The following is a 15,040-nucleotide window of genomic DNA, read 5'->3' on the forward strand; positions in this document are numbered from 1 at the left end:
CTGGGCCCAGAATGAAGCTGGGCTCCTAAACATGACCTGCCTCATTCACTATAAATCAGCTAGGCTTTTGATGTACGCACAACACCATCTATCTTTGCTCAGACCATTACGTGATCATTGTTAAAAATACCCTTAATGTTATTTTTTAAAATGTATGGCCTGATCCAATGTCCACTGTAGGCCATGAAAGTCTTCCACTGATTTAAATTAGAACTGGATTAGGCCCTTACCGCTCATGAGCAAAGTATGATTTTCGAAGGCTCATAATGCGGCCAAGCCAACCCCAAATTGCATCAAGTCACTTGAAAACACTTCTCTGGCCCGAGAGTTGTTTCCATGACAAATGTCAAGCACCAGCCATGTAGGCACTAGAACCAAGCAATACATAAGGTTTTTTGGTAATGAAAAAAAAAGGGGGATTTTTTTTTTCATTTTCTTCATCCACAAAGATGGCTGAAACACTTTTCCATGTGGTTTGCAGGAAAATTCAACTTCAGAAAGAGACCAAGCATGCAAAATTTCAGCTGGTTAGGATAGAAAGATATGAGCAGGTCAAAACAGGGGCTTAGAATGGAACAGCTTGGGAATCCTTAACTACAGCTGGTGCTAAGCTATAACACAAACCCTACTAGAGCCCAAACTATCTCAGATGCAGTCTAATAGGGAAATGTCTAAAGAAAATATTCAAGCTTCCTCTTATTGTTCAGCTGCAAACTCAAAATAATCGAGAAGTTCTAAAAGAAAAACTTCCTTGTGATTAGAAATACGAAGTAAAGTTCTACAGGAAAGCTTCAGGAGTACAGGAATTATCTAGCAATCTTTAGAGTTACCAGACAGAGTCTGATGTCATGTCATCCAGTTTTTCGCCTCTTTCATTCAGGTAGATGTCAACTTTCAGATTTTCCTCAGTATCGTGAGCCGAAGTGAAGTTAGACACACTTCTGGCTGGAATCCCCAAGCAGCGCATGACTGAAATATAGACGAATAAAACATCACTGGGAAAGGCTGTTTGGAAAGTTCCCCACCACCGGCTGCACTGTGTGGAGGAATCTTTCCCCAGTGTTTGGTTTATCAGGAAAGATGGATGGTACCATGTTTTACCTGTAGTAAGAACTCCGGAGAAAACCCAGCACTGACCAAAGCAGATGGGTTTTTTTGTTTTGTAGTATTTCTGCAAAATTAAGGCACTTCCTGTCCAGGCCACGGGAGAGGTTCCACCAGTATAAATTCCTGACCAGTTCCCAAAAAGGACTCCTGAGTCATCATTGGAATTAACCTAAGACACAGAGAATAGAGAAAACGAAGTCTGGCAAGCAGGGCCGGTGCAAGGATATTTTGCACCCTAGGCGAAACTTCCACCTTGTGCCACCCCGGAGCATCGTTTATTATAAACTTTCAAAAATGAATCCTGCATAATGTGGCATTGTTCATTAGAATTAATACACGTTCTGCTTGCAAATTGATTAATTTCATTATTTAGTCTACATATTTAATGAAATAAATGTCCTTAGGTCTCCTGCATGTGTTTAGAGTCCCTCTTGCCCTCCCTCCCCCCGGCATGGATCTAGAAAGGGGTGTTTTGGGGATCAGAGCACAGAGCTGGGAGTCAGGATCTGGCTTCTATTCTCTACCCTAGCACCAACTCACTGGATGACTTCAGGCAAGTTACTTCCCCGTTCTGGGCTTCAGTTCCCCCCAGCGCTAAGGTGTGAAATGGTTCCTTGCTCCTGGGCTGGAAAGTGCAATGGAGGCGGGAGGGGGTGTCTGAAGGCCTGTCTTCCCCACAGGTGTGAGGCGAGGACAGAGTTCCAGCCTCTGTCATGATCGTCCTGGTTGCTTTACTCTGCCCCACGCTGCTGAAGCCCCTTACTCAGAGAGCTCTGGCCCAGGGCAGAGGCGTCAGTGTCATTCTGGACCTGATTTTGAGAGATGCTGAGCACTGCGGTTCCCCCGATGTCTGTGGGAACTCTGGGGTTCTCAGTACTTCTGAAACTCAGGGCAATTTATTTCGAATGCTGGGCCAGGACTGAGCCTGCAAAGGCAGGTCCGTATACACCCCTCAATCCACAGCAGATCTCCCATCAATAACAATACAAGCAATCAGGAGAATGATGAGGGGCAGTTGGCCCAATGCTGGGAGTGGGGAGGATATGGCCCTAATGTGGTCACTAAACTTCTACCTAGTAAAGTTACTGGTGCATCTGCTGTCATTCAGCAGGAGAACAAAAATTTCTTGGGTGCTGCAGCCTGTCCAGGGTTCAGCTGCACTTAACCTGAGTTGCTCGCACACTTGCAGTGGTTGTGCACCACGCAACTGGTCATCCATGTTACATGAAAATCTGATGGTGTCGTAATTAGACTTAACAGTTACTGCCGCATTTCCTAGAGCTGCTGTCCCAGGCTGGCTGCAGACTCAGGTAGACAGAACTGTGTCGGCTAGACGCCCATCACCTTTGGAAGATTTTCCTTGTAGTCATAAGGGCTTGAGACAGCTGTGTTTCTTCACGGAAAACTTGCAGTGTGTTGCCCTTGAATCCCTGTGTTCAAAGCAGGACTCCGACAATGACTCCCTAGGTGACCTTGGGCAAATCACGTCCCTGTTCTCTGCCTCAGTTTCCCCAAAAATGGGGCTCTATTTACCTGCTCCACAGGGCTGCAGGGATGGACGGGGATGAAGCCTTGGAAGGTGGCATGTGCTGAGGACGGTTACACTTTTGCAGCTCTTTAACCCTGTATCCCCTGGCAGGCCACGATCCACCCCCACAGGTGGACCGGTGGCCACGGTCTCCTCTTCCTTCCCCCCCGCCACTGCATTGCTGTCAATAGGGCTGGCTGCAGGCGGGCTGATATCACCCACTCTGATCTGTAGCTGGCAGCCCTCGGGCAGCAGCCGCTGCTGCAGCAGGGGGTCCGGGACTGCCAGAGCCGGAGGGAGCGGACTAGGAGTGATGCGGCAGCTCGGGGAGGAGGTGGCTCCGAGGGGGCGCGGGCGGACGGTGACGTGTGGCGCGATGGAGGGAGGCAGCGGGGCCCGCGGTTGCAGAGGACTCCCGCAGAGGTAGGTGCTAACGTGGCTGCGAGCGGCCCATCCCCCCGCCGGGAGCAATAGAGTAAAAAAAAATGGGGGGGGGGGGGCACCGCTTTTTGGTGCCCCCAAATCTAGGCACCCTAGGCGGCCATCTAGTTCACCTAGTGGTTACACTGGCCCTGCAGGCAAGAGACCCAGTGGAACTCAAACCTGCCATGGGGCTCCCTTCTGTGCCTGCACTTGCTCTGGGCACAGGGCACCCACTGTAGCTATGGTAGTTAGCAAGGTGGTCAGCCAGCTGCCCATGCTCTTCCTGTACGGCTCAGGCATCCAGAGAGGAGGTGTAACTGCTGCTCAGAGGAGCTGTAACTCGGGATGCATTTTGCATCATAAGTTCTTCTAGTGCACTGAAAGGGGAACATACCATGTACAACAGCTGTTCTCCTGATTCTTGCCCCACCCTCCTCAGCTGCAGCGAGTACCACTTCAGCATAGCAGCCATGAATCCGAGAGCACTGGCTAGATAATGTGGGGATGCTACATTGCAGCTACCTTTTCCCTTGGCCAGTTTCTTCAGATCCTGTCCTTCAGATCCATGTGCGTTATAAGCAAAAATCCGTTTCAAATTAGGCCTGTAATGGTTTTCTAAATGCCAGGGGCAGGGAAGAGATTGAGACAGACAAACAGGTGGAAGAGGGGTTGGGACAAACTGATTTGCAGCAGCAAAACAAAAAGAAATGAGTCAATGGCAAGTCACTTCTCGGAGAGACTCACCAAAGCAGACATGGCCCTGGACACAATCACAGGATCTTTTCTAACTTTATGCTTGAGTTTACTTTTGTCCAGGAGATACATACAGGAGTCCAAGACGTCTTCCTCAAACTGTTTTGGAGAGAAAAAACAATGGCCTGTTTATGTGCTGCTCCAAATGCAAACTGCCTGATGCTAACAAGTCCATTTGCGCAAAAAAACCGAGGAGGCCTTGTGGCACCGTAGAGACTAACACATTTATTTGGGCATAAGCTTTCGTGGGCTAAAACCCACTTCACTGGAGTTTTCTTACAGCAACTAATCTATAGGACTGAGATTAACCTCCAAACCTTCTTTATTATGTCAGATGAATTTACTGTCCATGAAAGGTACTGGATTGACTTCCATGGAGACTGAAGTTCACCAGTTATCTACAGAACAGGGCCCCAGAACTGCCATACCTCTGCCTAAGGCCTGAAATGGAAGGACCTCATCTGGGGGGCAAGCATAGACCAGTCTCCATGCATTAATATAGAGGACCTTATCCAGCAATCCTTACTCACATGAGTAGTCTTTAGTTACATTAATAGTCTCACCAAAGTCAGTGGAAGTACTCATGTGAGTAACAAAAGCTTGTGAGAGTAAAAGGGAGAATGAATATATATTGCAACCTAACTGTAGAGAGACAAGGTGGGGGAGATAATATCTTTTATTGGACCAACTTCTGTAGGTGAGAAAGATGTGTATACACAGAGCTCTTCTTCAGTCCTCTGAGACCTTTCTCCCTCGCAGGGTCTCAGAACCCGGGCTCCAATCTGAATGCAAACGTCTACACTGCAATTTTATAGCCCCTGCAGCCAATGCCCCGCAAGCCCGAGTCAGCTGATCCGAGCCAGCCACAGCCATACCGTCTGTCTTTTATTCCAGTGTAGATGAACCTATTACTTTGGTTTGTTTTTTTTATTTATTACTTGTGTGAACACACAATTTAAGAAATATGCCAAAGAGCACAAGAGACCAAAGCTCTCTCTTTATCTATAGCACACATACAGATTTCCTCCACTTCTCTGCTAATGGTATCTCAGAGCTGTCCTGGAGGCTGACCTTTCTGAGTTACAGGGTAGTTCACCCATCATGCCCATTCAGTCACTGGTCAACCAGTAAATGTGTAAATTACATGATGAGGTCTTTAGACCTTTTGGGCCCAGTTCTCCCCTTTCTTACACTGATGTAACAGTGTGGAGAATCAGATCTTTTATTTCGTAACACTTTCTGAATATCATTATCACATTAATAACAACCACTTTTTAAATCAAATCTATCGTTTAGGGTTTTATATTGTCTGCAATCACGGTAATATCTGAGTGCCCACCATGTTAAATCAACAGCAATAGCAAAGTCCCTCATGGACTTCATGGAGTTTCTGGCATGTCTCCCTTTTCGGGGTAAAAAACTCTTCTTGGACTAGGGTTTTTGCTTTCTATCTTTTAGATTTCATTAATTTACCTTTTAAAACCATGTCTTGGGGGACTGTGGCTTGGTGTAGGGGGGTTTGAGTAGAAGGGTGTCCATGCTGTGTCATTCATATGGTGGGGAGGCCTTTTTGAAGAATAAGGTTTCACAATGTTTCCTAAAGATGATAAGACTCTGGATTTGCCTGAGGTCCTCTGGAAGTTGGCTCCATAGCCACCTCCCCTCTACCAAGAATGCTTTGTCTCACATGCTTCATGTTGGACATTGTGATCTGACTATAAATATATAAAACTCCATTCTCAGGCCCTGATTCAGGAAGGAACTTAATCGTGTGTGTTACTTTAAGCATGTGAATATTCCCTTTGAAATGAATAAGATTACTCATGACCTCTGAGATATGTGTGTGCTTACGTAGCTCCTTGAACTGGGGTCTCAGCGAAAGGTCACATTTGTTGGAATAGCACCTGCTTATGTTGAGAGAGAGAGAGAGAGAGTGTGTGATCACGCCCATATTATTACAGTCTTTTACCTGTCCAAAATTCCAGGGTCTTCCAACTATATTTTGTACTGATCCAACATAGATGTAACCTGTGTCACTGAGAACGTATTCCAATCTTTCAGTATCATTAGGCATGAAAACTGTGTCAGCTGAAGAAAACACATGAACATGTTACTTGATTTTCATGCACTTGGTAGAAAACTTTTCAAAGGCTCAACAAGTCTTTTCTGTTCTTGAAACATAAAGCTAGTGAAGCCTAGAGTTAGCAGCACTGGTTCCAGACTAATGATTAAACAGCGTTCAGATTTAATCCTGAACTTTCTTCCTTCCCTGGAAAAATAACCACGTTCTCTATGAAATAGTAGAAAACGTCTTTCTTTTCAACACCTACTTCTTCACAGTGAACTGGACAGTGAACCCCTTTTTCCCATCGGTGAGCAGCTACTCAGAGAAACAGTGCCATTGGCTTAAATGGGACCATTAGTGTGAATAATGGAGCACCAATGGAAGTAAGGGATTCACAGTCAGGCCCAGTATCAGTGCTAAATATTATTGGCTGACGTTCCATGGCTTGCAGAATTAGGCGTCAGTGTTTTAAAGAGAAGAGGAGCAAGAAACTGAGACTAAAGAAGGAAAGTATAAAGAACACATCATCTCCTATAGCAGTCATTGTAACTACATGTCACGAGGCCATTTCTATTACCTTCACACCAAGGGTTGAACAACACGTAGACAACTTTGTTTCCAGGGCTATAAATGTGAGATCCAGTTTTCACACTCAGAAAGTATTTTCCAACAGCTGCATCTGCCGGACTGGTCACAGTTACCAGGCACTAAGCAAAGCACAAGGCAGGCGATTATCCATCACATTGCCCCCTCTTCAATGTGAACAAATGTGGTACAAGTAACACTCTCTGATCTTACAGCAATGAATCTAATCAAGCCTGTGGCACGTGCTGAAGGGAGAAATGGATGGGAGGAGGACAAGGCAGCTGTCAGAATATAGCAATAGAGCGATGAATTCAACGGGATGGTGTTTCTCCTATAAAGCTAGTGAGCAGACAGCAGAAGCCAATCTCAGAGCTCTGAGTATTCTCTCGTGTCTCCCAATTAACTCCCCTTCCCATATTGCAGTGACTCTTTTCCAGGCATAGAAAAGGGCCGGGCACAGCTTCCCTTGAAGCCTGCTGATGCTGTTCCATCTTGCGTCCATCTGCCTCAGAGCAAGCCCCTAGAGAGTGACACAAGTGTTCTCTCTCTCCCCAAGGCTGAGTGTAGTCCCTGCTTCCACAGCGCCCTCCAGCCCTGGCATACCCAGAGCACCCACTCTGCCATTGCAGCACCAAGTGGTCCTTTCATTTGCCACTTGAATAAATGATGTGTACAAGTGATCTATCTACCTCCTTCCCATTGGTGTTAGAGATGTTGGCACACCAGCACCGGGAGTCCTGCCCAGACCTCAGGTTCATCAACAAAAGGGTCTCGTTGGATTCCATTGGTTTCTCACCTGGAAATAGATCAATACAAAATACAGAGGAGGTGTGAATCAGCATGTGATAAGATGACAAGGTCTAATGGTTAGACCAAGTGTATGGTAGTTAGGACTACAAGGTTCTATTTCCTGTCCTCATGCTTTGATCTATAATCTAGCTACCAGCCAAGGTATGGAAGAAATTAAGTCTCCGCCATGATGACGTAGTATAAAATTGGCCAGGTGCATTATGGTGCATCCATTCCCTCACTCTTCACCATAGCAGCATTGGCTAGTGTTGAGACTGGATACCATACAAGTCTGGTCGGGCTAGCGTACCTGAGCATGGCAACTCCTGCATTGCTAGACATACCATTGAGAGCTAAAGAGTTGTGTTCTTACCGACACTGAGCTGCACCACCACTTTGTCATTGTCTTTCAGCTCCCGGTCAAAGGTCAGCTTTAACTGAAACACCTGCCCTCGTCTCACAATCAGACTGGTGTTTTCATGATATTCCTCAGTGTGGTGAAGCCCGGCATTTTGCTTTTGGAGCAAATCAACTCCAAGGGTCTTCAGGCTGCTGGCTGGAAACAATGAGCAAGGAGAGAGAAAGAGAAATGGTTTGATGTTAAAACTCTCCCGGTGGGGGGGGGGCAAATTCCAGTTGCTTTTACTGTTTACTATGTTAAATAACAAAAGAAACTGAGCGTAGCTTCTATTCTTAGTAGGACCCAACTCCCAAGCCCATCTCCATGTGTTTGATGCATAAGTGCAAATAAATAATTTAAATAATTTAAATAATTTTAGGACCGACTCACATTAGGACCCCAAACAGTCATCCTGCCCCCAACTTCCCCCCGCCTCAGTGTTAACTAGTCAATAATATCGTGCAAGGGCTGAAGAACCAGAGGATGAAAGGGACTAGAAATAACAGTGAAACAGAACAGGCTCTGATTACCCAGAGCCCAAATTGAACGAAATGTACAAAATACAAATAAATTAGATGCTTAAAATTCCTTCAGTTTTCTTAAATTCAGATGTCACTGGCAGCAGAGTGTAACCAAGCCATAGACACAACAGGCCCAGCTCATCTCTGCAGTCAACCAGCGCTAAGCACAGGGCCCAAAATGGGAGGCAAAGGTGACTTTATGCCACTCTTGCCTTACCCAATCTGGGTGCCAATGTAGGGCTGCTCTGCCTTGGGCCTGGCTGCCAAAGGCCCCAAGGGACATCGAGGCAGCTGGGAACTGCCAGAGCACAGAAGCACTTCACTCATGTCTCCATTCCCTCAGGAATAGCCCCCAACGTGTCCTCTGAGTGGGCACCTGCTGTCATAACTGGCATTGAACTGTCTATGCTGATCCTATGCCATATGGGAGGCTTCCCTTATCTCAAGGGCATTCCTCAGAGCAGCCAGTGTAAAGGGACTGCAGCACAGGGATGACGTAACCGGCATCTAAATGCAGCATCAGGAGTAGAACCTAGAACCTTCATTTCCAAAACCACAGGCCTCCACCACACAAATTAAGCTTGTGCTGCTCCTTCAGCTCTGCTTGTAGAGGTCTTCATTTCTGGACGTATAGGAGCTACGTGTTCAGACCCTGTGGCGAGGGGTATGGGATGGCTGGAACAACAGATAGTTGTCTGATGCCAGATGTGTTCAGTTTAGCTGGCAATTGTGTTGTTTGTGCCTGTTACCGCCTGGCACAATGGAACTCTACGAGGGTGTGAAGTTCAACTGTGGGGGAAGGAACTTTCTCAAGGGCTGGCCCAGGACTGTGGAATGAACTTCTGTAGGCACTAAAGACCATCACAAACTTCACCAGCGTGCACACCGAGTGCAAGACACATTTCTTTGACTCTACCTTCTTTCATTTACACATAGAGTGCGTGTGTGTAGATATTAACAAACAAATACACAAAACCACTCCCTGGCGCACACTTCCCCTCCTGGGGTGAAGGTGATAAAACAAACACAAGACAGATGTTAGCTACATTGTTTAACGCACTACCAGAGGGTGCTCAGATATAGTGGTGATGTGCATGATATAAGAACCTATATAGAAGAGAGTAGATTGTCTGCATCACTCTCCAAAACATTCAGTTACTGGGTTTCTGCAATGCACTTCACTCCCGCCCCTTCTAAATACAATAAACGATTAATTGTTCAGGATTTTTTGAGAGAACAAACTGAAAACAGAACCAAGCAGAGCAAGGGGATTGCCACCTTTTGCCATGGCTGCTCATGCATGCCCTACTTCTCAGGGGATGTGAGCACTGTCAGCTCTATACAATGTGCCTTGCGTAACCATTTTCTTGGTCAACGAAACCTTGGATTCATCCTTGTCACTTAAGGGGACATTGCCATGGTTTGGAAACTCAACTTTACTACTCTGGAGTTTAGTCTTCTGTGCTATCAGCTGACATGAGCTAGGCAGGTGCTGAGCCGAGACTCCTGCTTATTGCACGACAACTGCATCCCGACAACAAATTTTGGACGGGATATTAAACCGCATGCTTCAGGGCTTCAGCCGATCTCTAGCTATTAGAGAGAAGTGTGAGACCTGTCGGGGAAGCAGCTTACTCCATGCCTGCCTACTGTGGGGTTCTTATACCCTCCTCTGCACCAGCTGGTATTGGACACTCTCAGATACTAGGGCCTAGATGGATCTTAAGTCTTATCCAGTATGGCAGTTCCTGTGTTCCTAATGCTGTGGTGCCAGCTCATAGTCTAGGCTATGAATCCTTTGGGGGCATGGATTATATTTTCACTGCGATGGGGTTTTGCTCTTTGAGCAGCACCTCTATTGTGCTACAGCAATACGACTCCTCCTCCTCCTCACCACCCAGGTTAAAATAATACCAGCATCACGCTAATCTTTGAGCCTCCTGTGGATGTTTGTTCTTCCTGTTGATTTCCAATAAGTACCATAGTGAACTCTCACAAACAAAACAAGACTGATTAAATTTTAGGCATAGACCCCTCGTTTTTAGCTCTTTAAAATAGATTTCTAAGCTCTTTGGAAGGAATCTTCTCAGTGTACCATCAGTATGGTTTTATCACGGGTGGAGAATACTGTAATCACTTCAGTTTACATAGGAGGAAAGTATTCATTTCCAGGCCTATTCAGAAAGTATTAAAAGGTCTGCACTGGCATTTAACTAGCACAGCGTAGCTTCAAGAATCTGTCCTCTTCAAGGGTTTTACTTCTAAGTGTATTCTCCTTACAGCAAGGATTATCTCTGTGTCTGTATCTTGTACAGACCTGAGCACATCATTTGTGCTTACCAGATAATAATTAATAGTCATAACAGATGTCTCTTTGAAGCCATATTTGGACTGCTAAGATTTAGAGTTTTAAGTCCAGTCCTGCCAGGTGCACAATATCCTTAGTTCCTAATGAATTAGACTGTGCTGATATCATTGGGAGCTCAGAGCAATGGGAAACAGCATCCCACGGGACACTGCAGAAGGCACTTAGCACCATGTAGGACTGGGCCCTTGTAAACTATTACCATTAGTAAATCTCATTTGGGAATCGGTGCTCATGACCAGTTGAAAAACATTTCACCTGAGAACACCCTGACCAACAAAGAAACAAAGGGAACATTAGAGTGATGAAACGGTACTCAGCTAAATGTATTGTCAGACTAGGTGGGGGCAGTGTTTAAACTTTAAGGCCCGGGTGATATCCTGACCCCACTGAAATCAAGGGGAATTTTGCCCTTGACTTCAATGGGGCCAGGATTTCACCCTAGTAGTATTATTCCGGTTTACCTCTAGTAAAACAATGAGTCATACAGATGCCACATTCTAAAAAACTCCTCCTGATAGTTTTTGTTCTATTACTGAACAACACAGGGGCCCCAATTCTTCCCTCCACTAAGACAACTTTGTGACACTCACCCAGAGCAAAGCAGCCTGAAAGCCATTTTCATCATAGTGGCCCCTACACCACATCCTACTCTGCGGTGAGTGCAGGGAGTTTGAGCAGGCCATCCTTGCACAACCTTGCAGAACCTGTGTGTGTGTTTGTATGAATGAATGTGTGAATAAATATGAGATTGAATGGAATGTTATAACTATAACTAACTGGTTACTATGATTCTTTCTGTATTCACAATAAATGTGGTATTTTGCCTTTTTCCCTTTAATAAGATCCTGCTGGTTTTTATTTTATTGGTACAACACTTTGGCACCCAGTGTAACTTAGAGCAGCCTTAAGGCTGTTCTTAATTTATTCCAGTGCCCAGGAATGGGGAAGGGTGGTAAAGAAGCACCTTTGTACTCCACCCTCTGAGCAGCATGGGTGCCCCTTAGCTGCAGCTGAGGCTCAGAGCTATGGTATCAAGACAAATCCACTCCGCTACAAGAGGCAACAAAAATCACAGGGGTCTGGCAATGGCAGAACAAAGCTAACACAGTCATATTTAAAATGAATTTCCTTGGGGCACTCATACCTTGGTCTCTTGCTGTTAGATTGCAAAGGTGTGACAACACAAACCAAGGAGTGCCAAGAAAAAGGTTAGGTAACTTTCTATTTAAGTGCACTGATGCAGTTTTTATTTACACTCTAAGCTTCCAGTAAATATCATTTATAATTACTGTGTAAATCTTGGTTGCTTATGACTAAGGCAGGCATAACTTGTGACAAGCATGTGTGGAAGATCCAGGTATGCTGTTGCACTCCATATGCTTTATAAAAATAGGTTTAGAAGTGTGAATAGGATGTAACTGAAATATGCTTCATGCAAAAGGTCACTTGTAAGGTACCATTACAAAGCTTATAATCTACTGAGAGTGTTCATCCTATTTGTATGAATGTATCATTCTTGTATCTGAAGCTAGAAATATGAAGTATAACTCTGAGGTCCTATTGTAATTATGCAAAGTGTGGGCCAATTATGCCAAGTGTGGTTTACCATCTTGATGGCTCCCATGGACTAAAAAAATTGGTTGTAAATGGCTCTGTTTACTTGTAAGCCCTCCTGCGTTGGTGAGAGTCAGGCCTGGAAGAATGGAGGCTGGGGTCTCACAGGACATGTGACTATGTCATCTGGTACTGGAATCCATCTTAAACCTGGTGCTTTTCCATTTAGGAGGACGGGTGGGGACCTAGAGAGACAAAGGATTCCCACCTTGTGCCAAAGCTATAAAAGGGGGTGGAACAGAACAAAAGGGGTCTCAGTCATGAGAAAGCCCCTGCTTTTCCTGTAAGATGCCTGCTGGAACGAACAAGGACTGTACCAGGGGAAAGGATCGGGCCCAGACTAGGAAGGAATCTAGCCTGTGAAAGAAGCTTATTGGAACAGCTCTGGGGGTGAGATATTACCTTTATCAGTTTCTTAATGTATTAGGCTTAGACTTGCGTGTTTTGTTTTATTTTGCTTGGTAACTTACTTTGTTCTGTCTGTTATTACTTGAAACTCTGGAGTCCCAAGCTGGCAGAGAAAACGGGCTCAGAGGTAAATTCAGCACATCAGGTCACAGTCCCAAGGGGGTCTCTGTGACTGAACCCGTCACACCAGGAATTTAAAAGGTTCTTATGGCAGCAGAAAAAGAACAGAGTCAAAGGCCAGGGGGGTAATTTCAAAGAGAAAAGATCCTGTAGGATGGTTGGACAGACGTAGCTACATTAACTGCATCATGGAACATGACATTAGGGTAAGCAAGAACCAGTCACAACATCTAAGAAATAAACCTAGTGCCCAGTCAGTATTAGCTGTACTAAATTAGATGCTAACAGAGTTAGGGATTGACTCATCTGGATCAGACCAACAGCTGCATGAGGAAACGTTTGATAATTTCCCAAACATTATTTGACAGCTTAAATGGACCCCAGCATACTCTCTCAAGCTCCTTAGTGTGACAAGTCAGACCTACAATGACTATATCAGAGGATTACAGAAAAATATTTGTGCCTGTTTTCCCACTTTGTTTACTTTGTGTTTTTTTTTGCAGCTCTTTATACAGAACCAGTTTCACTATTTCCTGTATGAAGTAAGAGCTTCACAGCAAAGTTAAATTGAGTTATAACTCACGTGGTGTCTAACTCCAGTCCTGTCCACACACAATATCCCTTCATTTGAGTGTGGTGGTGCTTTCAACTCAAGTTGGTTGGCCCGTCTGGGGGAAGAGGCTGCAGCTTGAGTCAGCGCAACTCATCAGCTGCTAACACAATCATTCTGTGCAGCACAACTGAGATTTCGCAATGCGGCTGCTCTCACTCAAGCTAGGCTAACTTGAGAGGAGTTAACTCGGGTGTAAATAACTTGAGTTAACTCTGCAGTGAAGATACAGTCTTAGTAAGCCATGCAGAGTCCCCTGTAGTTTGTGTCTTTCAAACAGCAACAAGGGAGAGAAAAACATTTTTAAATATGGGAAAATATAACTGTAAAATGATAAAAACTGGCAGGGTCTCAAGTGCATGTTTAATGGTTGAAAGGATTTTTATTTTTTAAATTGTCTAGATTTCAAATTGACAAAGTCCTTTCACATGAACAAAGATATGCAGTTACAAGGGCTGAATTCTCACAACTAGGCTCCCTCAGAAAATTATGTATAAGCAAACAAACAGGTATAATTTGTTTCAGAGTAGCAGTCATGTTAGTCTGTATCTGCAAAAAGAAAAAGAGTACTTGTGGCACCTTAGAGACTAACAAATTTATTTGAGCATAAGCTTTCATGCAGCATCCGATGAAGTGAGCTGTAGCTCACAAAAGCTTATGCTCAAATAAATTTGTTAGTCTCTAAGGTGCCACAAGTACTCCTGTTCTTTTTAGGTATAATTTGATAATTTGGTCACAAATGTGGATTAACTGGAAGTCACAATCAAAAATTATTTATAGAACATAGCGTATTATTTATAGGATAGTTTTACATCATATTTCCTGAAGTTCATTGGGATAGTATTAGTTTACAGTTACCAGAGGTTTTTTAACTTAATCATTATTATAATCTTTTAAGTCTCTGTTTTCCTACCTTATGTATGTTCTTTATGGTTTTTTTGGTTAACTGAATTGATTCTGTTTGTGCATTCAGAGCAAACCTGAGAGCTTGATTTATATCTCAGTGTATTTTTGCCTGGTAAATGTTTTAATAATAAGCATAATAATTGCATAACAATTAATAATAATTATAAAGCAGAGTTGGTTACACATCTTACATTTAAGGTTTTTCAACACTTCCTATTCTGAGACTCTGTTTATGGTTGCTTATAATTTTGCCAATTTTAAACCATTCAGGTTGAAAATTCCCATGCTAAGTGTCTGCCTCACGCTGAATTCTTTTGGAAAATCTTAAATCTTTTTTGCAGCCTCAGTTTTGGCATTTGCTAACTTCTGAGTGCTTGACTTTGCAATGTTCTAGTAAGATAGTTTTTTGATGTAACATGTATAGAGAAGAGGTAAAGAGAAAAAAGGAGGGGGAGAGAGAGTAGATATAATAGAAATATTCTCCACATACTAAAGGCTTGACATGGTTCTATCCTGTGAGTACGCATCTGCATAGTTAGTTAAATAGATAGAAATACACGTTTTTTCTTAGCTCTTTATTATTTTGTTCACGGCAGCTGCAAACAGTTCCAAACACTGGCTAAGATTGTCCCTTCATGTGGCAAAAGACACAGAAAGGGTTTTTAGATTGAAAATCTCCATGAGATTTCCCTTGTGGAGGTTTCCACAAATTAGTCTCTCAACCTAGCAGCATACTACCTTCTTTGGGTAAGGTAGTACAACACCATAAGCAAGGAGAAGGCTCAGAACTGTATGGTAGTTCTGTGGGGTGGGGTTGAGTATGGTCTAAAGAGAAGGCACAGG

At 44.2% G+C, this 15,040-nt stretch overlaps 1 protein-coding gene across 1 annotated transcript in view; it reads right to left on the minus strand.

The window, feature by feature from the left end:
- The window catches only part of TGM4 (transglutaminase 4), a 29,527-nt gene extending 18,755 nt beyond the window's left edge, over positions 1 to 10,772 (minus strand). The window contains exons 1-8 of the mRNA XM_077809278.1: positions 10,739 to 10,772; positions 7,624 to 7,782; positions 7,151 to 7,257; positions 6,454 to 6,583; positions 5,781 to 5,899; positions 3,803 to 3,910; positions 1,102 to 1,276; positions 831 to 969 (exon numbers count right to left, since the gene is read on the minus strand). Coding sequence (XP_077665404.1) covers positions 831 to 969; positions 1,102 to 1,276; positions 3,803 to 3,910; positions 5,781 to 5,899; positions 6,454 to 6,583; positions 7,151 to 7,257; positions 7,624 to 7,782; positions 10,739 to 10,772 — 971 coding nt within the window. The remainder of the gene's footprint in view (positions 1 to 830; positions 970 to 1,101; positions 1,277 to 3,802; positions 3,911 to 5,780; positions 5,900 to 6,453; positions 6,584 to 7,150; positions 7,258 to 7,623; positions 7,783 to 10,738) is intronic.
- Positions 10,773 to 15,040: the final 4,268 nt, after the last annotated feature.

Source organism: Eretmochelys imbricata, chromosome 2 (assembly GCF_965152235.1).
Source record: "Eretmochelys imbricata isolate rEreImb1 chromosome 2, rEreImb1.hap1, whole genome shotgun sequence".
Lineage (NCBI taxonomy): Eukaryota > Metazoa > Chordata > Testudines > Cheloniidae > Eretmochelys > Eretmochelys imbricata.